Source organism: Etheostoma cragini, chromosome 5 (genome assembly GCF_013103735.1).
Source record: "Etheostoma cragini isolate CJK2018 chromosome 5, CSU_Ecrag_1.0, whole genome shotgun sequence".
Taxonomy (NCBI): Eukaryota; Metazoa; Chordata; class Actinopteri; order Perciformes; family Percidae; genus Etheostoma; species Etheostoma cragini.
The window spans coordinates 22,863,106-22,873,789 of record NC_048411.1 but is presented as its reverse complement, the minus strand read 5'-3'; the positions used below and the strand labels follow the sequence as shown (position 1 = coordinate 22,873,789).

At 38.8% G+C, this 10,684-nt stretch overlaps 1 protein-coding gene across 1 annotated transcript; it reads right to left on the bottom strand.

Moving 5' to 3' along the window:
• Positions 1-2,534: 2,534 nt before the first annotated feature.
• Positions 2,535-10,037, bottom strand: ubac1 (UBA domain containing 1). Its single transcript, XM_034872251.1, has 10 exons — positions 9,571-10,037; positions 8,514-8,634; positions 8,367-8,440; positions 7,726-7,833; positions 7,494-7,596; positions 6,861-6,969; positions 6,462-6,744; positions 5,715-5,801; positions 5,113-5,251; positions 2,535-4,913 (listed from the first exon to the last, which is right to left on the bottom strand). The coding sequence occupies exons 1-10, from the start codon at positions 9,706-9,708 to the stop codon at positions 4,798-4,800; spliced, it is 1,278 nt and encodes a 425-aa protein (XP_034728142.1). The 5' UTR covers positions 9,709-10,037; the 3' UTR covers positions 2,535-4,797.
• Between the last annotated feature and the right edge of the window lie 647 nt (positions 10,038-10,684).

Below are 10,684 nucleotides of genomic sequence, written 5' to 3'. Positions count from 1 at the left end.
AATTGTGTTTAAGTGATTAAAAATTAATGAGTTGTTGCTAATTGAATGCCACTTAGCAGCTAGTAGAGTATGACTCAATAAGAAAGTGGTCTGTATGATCAATCCACATTTATTCTTGAACTAAAAGTAAAAAAGTATTAGTAACGGTACAAAACAAACAAAAAAGTAGTAATTTTGCAGAATTACCCATTTCAGAATAAAACATATTATAAAATTTGATTATTGACCAACTGCCACTTTGCTTGTTTGAAAGCCATGATGTCTCTCTCTCAAGGGTGGGCCAAATTCTCTGGGCCGGCAAAGCAGAAAGAGGGGAGGTAGCCTTGCTCCTTATGACGTCATAAGGAGCAAGACTCCAGATCGGCCCATCTGGGCTTTCATTGTCTCAAAGGCAGAGCAGGATATCCAGGACTTACACCTATCACCATTTCTAGCTACTGGGGAATCATAGGCAGGTTGGGAGAATGCTTATTAATGTTAAAAAACCTCATAAAGTGACATTTTCATGCCACAGAACCTTTAAGCACTTTGTGAATTCTATCGCTGAAAGGTGGTGCTATATAAATAAACGTTAGTTAATTACTTAAAATGGAAATCATTTTTTTTCTTGTTGTTCTAGTCTGGAAGATGGATACCTCTTCTGTTGCTCTTCCGCAGTTTTCTTCTATTTCTGTCCTAATGAAGTGGAGATTTTGTGGGAGTTTTTTTAAAGGTCAAAGTACAGAGGCTGTCGTGTCATATACTGATGGTAAATTTGTGATTTTTACTGAGCTGTAAATAAAATTGACCGGACCATGAAAACTCTCATTCACCCAGGGGACAAGAGACCTAGTTTGTTTTTGAATACTTTCATCACTCACTCGGACTTATCAACTTTAAAGACAGACCGGAATTTAACCTTAATCTAATGGGAGTACACTCTCCTTTAAATGTGATATTTATGTGTACAGTACTTAGTGAACTTTGTAAGCAATGTCAAAGAAAGTGCATTAAAATGTGTAAAAAAAAAACATCTTATGTTTCTGATTGGACACAGTAGATCCGTACCAAAGTGCTGCACGAAAATTATTACAAAAATGTAGTAGCTTTTACCGATATCACATGGTCTTTATTAGCCGATGGAGTTTTTTCCGTGTTGTTTGCTCAACACTCAAAAGATTTTTATCCTGTAGGCCAGCAGATAAAATAATATAAAATGCAAACCTGCAGCCTAGTGACACTTCTCACCCATTTCACATTGTTTACACCTGTGCTTTTCTTACTTGTCAAAGTCTTCTGTGCGCCTTAGTCGGCTCCACATTGATCTTGTTGCTCATTAAATAGTAACGTGGTCTAGTAGGCTGATCGGTGAGCCACAGCTCAACATGGAGACCCTGTACTCATAACAGTTTCAGCGCATAAACACTTCCCATCCATTGCACAGAGTTTCAGTTTCTCCCCCTGGGCGTAGGTTTACAATCCCTAGGTGTGGAACAGAAAGACACAAAAACAGTTTTGTCCCTGCAGCCATTACACTGAGGAATAAGTCATAGTGATTCTTTGCACAGGTCCATTTATTGTTGCTTTTATGTATGCATTTCTTTATTATATTTTAACCATTATGTATGTTTTCACAACCTAAATTTAGTTTTATTTCTTTTTACTATTAGTATTTAGCTTACATCAATATTTAAGTATAACCTGGACCGGTATGAACTTTTTAAATTTTTGCCATTTCTTCTGAATTTCCACGGTCTTAAAGGAGAATTCCAGGCGATTTCAACACGTGGCGCTCCGAAAACAATCGCTGCTGCCTACACCAAGTTATCCTCCTGCTAGATTTGGCACCCAACAGGCTCAAACAGGGAAAGTTTTAAACTTGTTTAAAGCCTCCAAACATGCTGGAAATTTCCTTACATGTGCCTAGCCATGTGCAATGATTCCTTCCGAGTGAACACAGTGAATTTGACTGCAGTAGATGTGACAGAAAGGCGTGCTTTGACTAGTATGGACTTCAGTGGAAAACAGGAAATAAACAGAGGTAAGTGCACTGGCTGAATTAACATGTAATGACATTTTGAACATGTGTATAGGCTAAAAACAAGTTTAAAACTGGCCCTGTTTAAGCCTGTTGGGTGCTTACTATAGCAGGAGGATAACTCGGTAGGACCGATTGTTTTCATGTTTCTTGCTAATGGCAGCACTCCAAATTTACAAACAGAGCTCTGTAATGAAATTGACTGGAATTCTCCTTTAAGTTGAATGATGTGTGATATGTGCCTCTTTTTCCTTCTCCCATATGTGTGTGTGAGGACTCTACTGCAAACAAAATCTATCACTGGGTACAAACAGAGTAAGTTGGATTTAAACTTAGCACACTTGCCTCAAACAATAAATTCCCCCTCCACCTGACATTCTATGGAACGAATGAACTTTTCACAAAACAGGTACCAAATGGTCCTCCATTCATTCACTTCTAAAGATGGAAACAGTGGGGTTTCAATGCTTTTTGCGGACCTGCCATTCACTTAAACAAAATTCATAATCCAAAGAACACAGCCACAAAAATAACTTTAATGCAATGGTGATTTGAATGCCTGTAGCCATGAGGCTGTCTGAGTGAACAGACTGTGAGAGTATATTGCATAGGTTGTTAATGGGGACAGTCCTGCATGAAAGCTGAGTGGAAAAACCTGTGACTCCAAAAATCCTTCAGTGTCCCTAAGCAATAAAGTTCAATTTGATCTTTTCTGTTGACCATTTTGAAAAGGTGTCTGCATTTCCTGTGGACGTTTTTAGAGAAGTCAAATCTCCCAATGTTTGTTCAAGATATTAGGGGAGAGTTTTGTATGCATACTAATGCAATGCATGGAGGAGGTGACAAAGTCACTGTGGCTATGATGAAGGTCCACTGCAGTGCAGAAAGTGTGCAGAGAGGCTTCCAGAGTGGGTAGAAATCCTTCTTCAGGCAAACATGTTGCACTACTTTTAAACCACACTGAGACCTACCAGTCCAAAGCACATTTTACAATGGTTTGTAAAAACAACATTTGAATCATTTAATTTTTTCACATTTGTAGATTAGCATCCAGGTTTGCTTAAAATGTTATAAATAAGAACAAGTAACTAGTTTGGCTTCGATATAAATAATGTAATAATACATAGTTCAAACAGACAACTTCTCTCTAAAAACATTTAAATATTTTCAAATATTGCATTTACGAAACCATGTCTTGTAGTGCTCTTATTCATAAAGTTCTAGACAGATTAGTTAAAGCCATTTTTAAATGCCAGACTAGAAGGGGGTGAGCAGAGGCTTGCCATAACAACAGGTTTAGAAAAACAATCTCAGCCTCCCTGAGCAGAAAGTCACATCAATACCACATTTCAAATATTGAATAAAAACACTCAAAAGCTTGGCAAAACACACCACCCTCCATATTGTTTTTAACTCATGGTACTAGATCTTTTAAGTACTCAATGCAAAGACTTATATTGTAGAACACAGTACCCATTGCAGCTCACACATCTCTAACACTCAAATCAAATATATTTCTTTACAGGTCAATAGAACTCTTTGCTATTGCACAGAAATACAGGGTATTTTTCAATGGGTACAACTAATGACAAGGCAGGTTATATAGTAACATTTTGGTTTGGTTTGACAGCATAAATGTTCACTGCTCTCAAAAGAATAAAAGTAAACCAAAAGACCAACAATGGTTGTGTCTCAAATTCTATTATTTATGTATTGTGTATGAAGATGCTTGAACCTTCGCAGCAAAAAGTGAACATGCATCTTCATCATTCAAATTAAAAGGTTAAAAAGGCAAACCCCTTTCGCTTAGGCTCAGCTTCATTTAACATCCCACTACAGCTTTTTGAGACAAAACATGAACCCTTCTTTTAACTTCCTCAGTGCTGCAGTAAATGATATCCATAGAGGTGAACAAGTGCTAAATGAGCGCAACATGATAATATGACATTCAAGAGCACATTGACAATAAACACACAGGCCTAATATATCATTTTCTTGTAAAACATGACTAAGACACAAACAGTTTAGTGTACAGCTTCTGTCTAAAAGGCAAGAAAGTCAAATAAATATTCTTGAAGAAGTTCAAGGACATAAGTTCTCCGCTTTAAACTGAGAGGCGGTTGACTTAAAATGACCTCCCAGGCATGGATTGAGACAACAGTAATGCGTCTGAAAGCCCATTTTTAAACAAGCTGAACATACACTCAACTTTAACCACCGGCCTCTCAATTCCAAGCAGTTACTTACATAAAAACAAAGACAAAGGGAGAAGAAAAACAAAACATGATACTGACAGAAGTCTTCCACACATTCACCACAGATAAAATGTAACAATTTGAAGAGACGGACAAAACTGTTATTGATATTTAAATATTGCAAAACATACAAAAACAGTTTTCTTTGAAGTGTAAACATTGAATTAATGTCTGATGTCATTTTTTGCACATGGAGAAATTATGTAAAATAAATCATATCTGTCATGACTATAAATTGTTCTCATTAAAATGTAAAAACATAATCAATCTTGTTTTATTACTGTAATAATGTTTATGTTAACATTGGTTTTGTATAAGTGTTTTTTACTCTACTGTTATAAATAGGTATATGTGTAACATCTTAATTCATACTTTGACTCCTCCAGCTTTGTCTTTACAAGGCAAAAAACAATACGTGTGTCTCTGCCACACTCAGATACACGTACATCCATACTCACACACACCCCAACATGGTCGAACATACACACAAGCTGCCACAGTCACACAGGGGGTCACCAGGAGGCTCTATGTGCGATTGAGGGTCTGGAAGATTCTGGATATTTGGAGCATGACAGGGCCAGTCTCAGGGTCGTTCATCCACTGGGTGCTGTTCAGAGGATTCTCGAGCATATCTTCAAACGCTGGGTACAGACACAACAAAACACTGGTAAAAAAACAGATCCAACAAAACCAGCAGCCTTTAAAAAGTCTTTAGAATTACATTTAAAAACACAGTCTCTCATTTCTGTAAGATGTAGCAATTTGGGTTTGGATAGTGTATTCTGTTTTGTCTGTTTACAAAACCTTCTGTTTTTTTCACAAGATTTGACTAGAATATACCTAGCAGGGTCTTGGGATTGGTTAGACCCAACTGGACCACTGGATTCTCCAGAATGGCTTGGAACAGCGGGCTGTTGGTGTCGATGCCTTTGTCTAGGTCTTCTGGAGAAGGTTTCCTGTCTCCCAGTAGCCACTCACACTGCCGGACAGGGAAAAAAAACAGTTAAAAACCAAAATATACTTTCTGTTATTGAAAAAACAACAACATTGATATCTTTAGAAAAGGTCAGAGTGCAGGATTTGAATTTGGCCTATTACTCTTAAACTAATAAGTATTCTTTAGAATCAATATAGTAAGTCCTGCATTGGTGAGTGTTAGCATCAATGGGCTAAACATGGCTTGTGTAAATGGCTGCCATGTGTAAAGGGATGCCAGTACATGTTTAACTATAGCTGATCTATGTAGCACAAAATCACAAAGAGCTTTATAATGCGTAACACATATATTTTTTGCAGTCATCTATCTGCTTGCAAGTCTGATGAGCTAGGAATAGCATCACAAACATTTGGTCCAAATACAGAGCCATTTCCCAACACTGTTGCTGCTGTATGTTTTTCAGGACCAGCTTGTGAACACTACTGTTGTGGATGTGTAAACGTACCGCAGCGTCCTGTTGGTTGTTATTCACCCTCAGAGCATCAACCACCTCCTTCTCATCAAACCCCATCTCCATCAATGCAATAACAGCCTGCAGAAACAAAGGAAAAAGATAATGCATTTAGTTTTTGAATGTTTTCTCAGTCTAATTACAACAACTGCCAGCCTGGCGGGTGTCTTGGGAAAAAACAAAAAATGTGTACACAGTGAAAGAAGTAGTTGGGAACAAGTGTTGCAACCACTCAAATGGTAGTATGTGGGAGTGTTTTGTTGGGAGACGGTGGTTTGATCACTTTTCTATTTTTGAAGGAACTAAAGAGCAGTGTTCCTTTGGAAAACACTGGTACATTAAGCTCTACAATTAGGGAAGACTGAACCCAATCAACGTGATTTAAAATCCTATGACTAAAGCCGATTTAGTAAAACACATGAGTGCATATTTGAATATTATTTGTATCTAATAGGCTGTCTCAATTCATTAAATCAAGTCCTAGTACATATGTTAGATGACACAGTTAAAGACAGAGCAATAGTACAATAAACAAGTCATTTCCCTGTTTTATCGGGTAAAAAGAATTCAAGATTTTGGACCGGAAATTAATCTGTGTCGAATCTGCCCCGTCTGTAGAATTTGGGGAGATAAATAGTATCTTCCAACAAAATACAGAGTAATGGAAAGCTTTGAGATGAGTTATCTAAGTATGTGAGTCAAAGTACAAAATGAAAGCTTCGACAGGATAAAGCTACGTACTCTTGAGTCCGGTCTGAACTCCCGTTTCCTGCGGATCCTCTTGAAGATCTCTGTGAGCTCGTCCTGCCTGCTGCTCTCTTCTGTGCTCAACTGGCTGGAGAGGCTGCGGAGAAGGTTAGGAGCAGAGGCCGAGGCTGCAGCTGAGGCCGCGGCTGAGGAGCTTGGAGTGGCGGCAGCCGTGGCTCCTACTGCCCCAGAAGAGTCCTGGCCGGGTATAGGTGTGTCTACAGAGGGGTCATCTACATGCTCGATAAGCCACTCCATTGCCTGAGTGACTGACATGCTGCAGAAAGAAATGACCAGTTGAGGGGAATTCTTTTTTCTTTCACAGATAAATGATGCAGACATATTCAGTATCAGTTGTGTGAGTGAGTTGTTATTTAACCAACTCTGACTTACTGATTCAATCTAAGAGCTTTGATCGCTCTGCTTTCAGGGAAACCCATCTCAGTGAGCTGCTGAAGGGCCGTTTCATCCACCCGGTCCTCTTCATCTTCATCCAACATTGCTACAAGATGCAGAAACACAAAGAGATCAGACTACTGGCACTAAGGGTTGGGCAACATGTGTGAAATGTCTACAACAATAAACATCAGGATCTATTTTTCCAGGAACAATAAATATGAATATGTCAATACAGTTCAATGGCAAAAATTAAACCAATACATAAAAACCTAACATAAAATATCTCATACCTGCTTCTGTAAGTTCTAAAATAAAATACACTTTTGGAGAAGTGGCTGAGTGAAATTCCTTTCTGTCATAACAACAGAGTTTGCATGTTATCCCCATATCTGTGTTGGTAAGCTTTGGTTTCTGCCCACGTCAACTAGAAACCTTGTGCTGCCCTTAGATCTACATGTGTTTGTGTGTTCTACACTGCCAACTTGTCCAGCGTGTACCCCGCCTCTTGCCTATTGTGAGCCATTCAGAGCATAAGAGGTCTAGAGCATTAATGGATTGATTTAAATGTCTTCTCCATATCGTAACTATCCTGACTTGGAAATAGTTTAAAGGTATTTTAAGCTTTACCATTTGCCTTTTTGAAAAGTTCAACAGCATCAGGGTTCAAGGCAAGAAGCTTCTGGGCAACTTCAATGAGTGAAACCAGGATTTTTCGAAGCTCCGTCTGAAACTAACAAGCAAATGCATGTTAAATCAGTAACATCTTTGCTTGTTTAAACTGTCTATACTTGTAGAATAGGTTGGATTTAACTTTTTTTTTAAACACACACTCAGTATACTAAATTCATAATAACCTTACATCTCTAATGTTATGCTGGGTCACAGTGCGGTCAGTGTGGCGTGTGGACAGGTTGCCAGTGGCTTTCAGAATTGTATCTTTGTCTGGAGCCTTGTTATCTTGTTTCTTCTGTGACAACCAAGATAAACAACAAAGACAGATCCTTACAAGCAGGCAAAATAAGAGACAACACATTTCTGATTGCGTAGTTAAAAAAAAAAAAGGACGAAGGCATGCTTAAAGGTGCTCTAAGCGATGTCACACGTTTTTTTGGGCTACAACATTTATTGTCACATACAGCAAACATCTGCTCACTATCCGCGAGCTGCCTGTCCCCAGAACACACTGCACAAAAAAAACTGTCTCTGTAGACAGGCCAGGCTCCACAAACACCTACAAAAACAACCTGTGCTAACCTGCACCTCCAAACAGAAATAGTCTTCCGGCCTTTAACCAACAAGAAGGCTTTGGGGTTGAGGGGTTAGTGTGCGGAAGCACGGAAGGGAAGGAGAGGGGACGGGATGAGGAGAAGCGAGCTAGCCTCCGTTTTGCTTGAAAATAATTCAAACATCAACAAGAAGTGCCGTCACCCAACACCGCTTAGAGCATCTTTAATGCGTGCACTTTGATTTTTCATGAAACCAAAAGTTGATTAAGCTTACCTTTTCATCAGAGCTAACGTCTGCCATCTTGGGAGCGGTTGGTGGCGGTCTTTTCTTTATGAGCAGCAAAACCTCTACAACATATATAAAACAGGGTCAATGTAGGATTGGCATAATCCAAAACTTGTCAAAAAGCTTGTTACATACCTTTATCTTTGAGATTTTCATCAGCGACAGTTTTAGTGTCTGTGAGGACTCTCTCTGTAGCAGCATGTATGAGTTTATGGTGGGTAAGCGTTTTGGGGTCTTCTAGACTTCCATGAACATACTATAAATCAAGGACAATACAAAGCATCTCAGAAATAAATAACAATTTTTTAAATACATATCTTTTTACAATTATACTGTAAAAAAACAGACAAGTAGCACATTAAAGAAGCTAGAAGTACGTCTGACATTTTTTACTTAATAACTAATAAATGATAAACCAATCATCCAGTTTGTTGTCTTTTCATTTTCTATCAACTAGAGCTGAAACAATGAGTCGATTAGCCTAATCATGTATCTGCAACAATTTTGATTGATTTGTTGTTGGAGTCAAATATCAAGTAAACAATATTCTCCACTGTGAGTATTTGCTGCATTTCTCTCGACATGTCATTGTAAATTATATATCTTTTGGTCAGACTAAAAACATTTGAAAACTTAACCTGAGAGTGCGATATTGTGAAAACTGTTTCCTTTTTTTTCTGATATTTCATTATAGACTAAACTATTAATTGAAAATGCAATAGTTATTGTTTCAGCACTAAACCTAAGCAGATAGATCAATTTCAATGGTTGATTAAAGCCTGGAATCTGATAATACATTTAAAAATTCCATCATGAGGTTTGTACCCATGTGTTGATGTTACACAGGACATGTCATTGAATCTGCACATCTGAATCTGTATTTCTTGAGGTTATGCTATAGGCCATAGAAGGAGAAGTGAAATGAGCTGTGTAATAATAGACAGCCAGTAAAGCAGCATGCCTCTCAGGCTAGCCACTGGGAACAGCAAATGGGCAGAGTCGGACTAGCTAGCTAGAGAGGAGCAGCCAACCTGCTAAATTATAAATAGCAAGGTCTACCCAGTTACTATAATTACAAAGCCACTGACACCGACACTCACAGTTTACACAAGAGGTAGACTGCAAACACCCCAGGCAAGGGAGTGACAGGACAAAAAGCAACAGGGGAGACACAAACAACCCAAAGACCTACATGTTTCAAGCACTTCTCCTTCAGTTTCTCTACAGTGGTATCTTCCGTGACTTCCTCCAACCACTCCGTGCCGTCCATGGTACAGATGTGTATTTTCAACACTTTACCGGCGAATATCTTCTCCTCTTGGACAAACATAGCTGCAGTCTTGAGAGCAAAGAGTACCAGTCCAGTGACGTTAGCTAGCAGCAGTTGCTATAGCTATGTGCTACTGGCAAGCTAGCGTGCTAACGTTAGCACCCAGCTAGCCGTCGTTCCGTAAATCCGCTGACAACAGAGCAAGAGAAGGAGCCGATTAGCTGAGGGCCATCTTCGGTTTCCTCTGCCGGTCTTCGGTGCGGTGGCCACCGAATAAAGTGTTCAGTGACGACCAAGTTGTTTATTATTCCCAGCGAACACACAAGCAGCCACCCAGCAAGTACCCTATTTTTACTGTATGCTTGAACTATGAACTTCAACGGTGCAACTACCGGGGAATTGTGGGAGCCGTAGTTCTTTTGAGTCACAAGCTAAAAATCAGCCCGGTACAGAAAACTAACCTCAACTCAAAAGAAACACTGATAATATGGATAACAACAAAACAGCGCAATGTCAGCATCTACGTCGGTATCCCCTTAACTTGAATTCACAGTTCACAGTCCCAGACCTCGAGGAACCACAATCTAAGCTATTATGTGCCTACTGTTTAGTCTAATTTTATTGAAACTTATTTAGAAATGTGCACCAGTAAAGCACAGTATAAACTGACACAATAAGGATAATTTGTTTTGTAGAAATGAATAGATTAATAATTTGTTTTACAAAATGTGAGACTGAAAAAATATGGTTATATTTCATTTGTATGACTAGAATAGAATAGAATGCCTTTATTTTCATTATACACAAGTACACAGTACCTGTGCAATGAGATTGAAGCAATCCCTTTACAAACAATTTAAAATGTAGGTAGTGCAGGGGAAAAAAAAGACGGGGGGGGCTGGTGCAGTCCGGAGAGCAACTGTATGTGCTAAGATGTTACATATTTTATGTTTATACATATTGCCATACAACAAATGTGGGGGTCAGGTAGTATTCTATGAAGGACCACCACAAGTGTCACCAAAGCAGATGGACC

Excerpts from the sequence above, each read along its gene's own strand:
- ubac1 (XM_034872251.1), bottom strand. The coding sequence starts at position 9,708 with ATGTTTGTCCAAGAGGAGAAGATATTCGCCGGTAAAGTGTTGAAAATA. Across the intron at positions 7,834-8,366 it reads ACGTTAGCTCTGATGAAAAG|AAGAAACAAGATAACAAGGC; the intron begins GTAAGCTTAATC and ends TGGTTGTCACAG. Across the intron at positions 7,597-7,725 it reads CCCAGCATAACATTAGAGAT|TTTCAGACGGAGCTTCGAAA; the intron begins GTAAGGTTATTA and ends TTTGCTTGTTAG.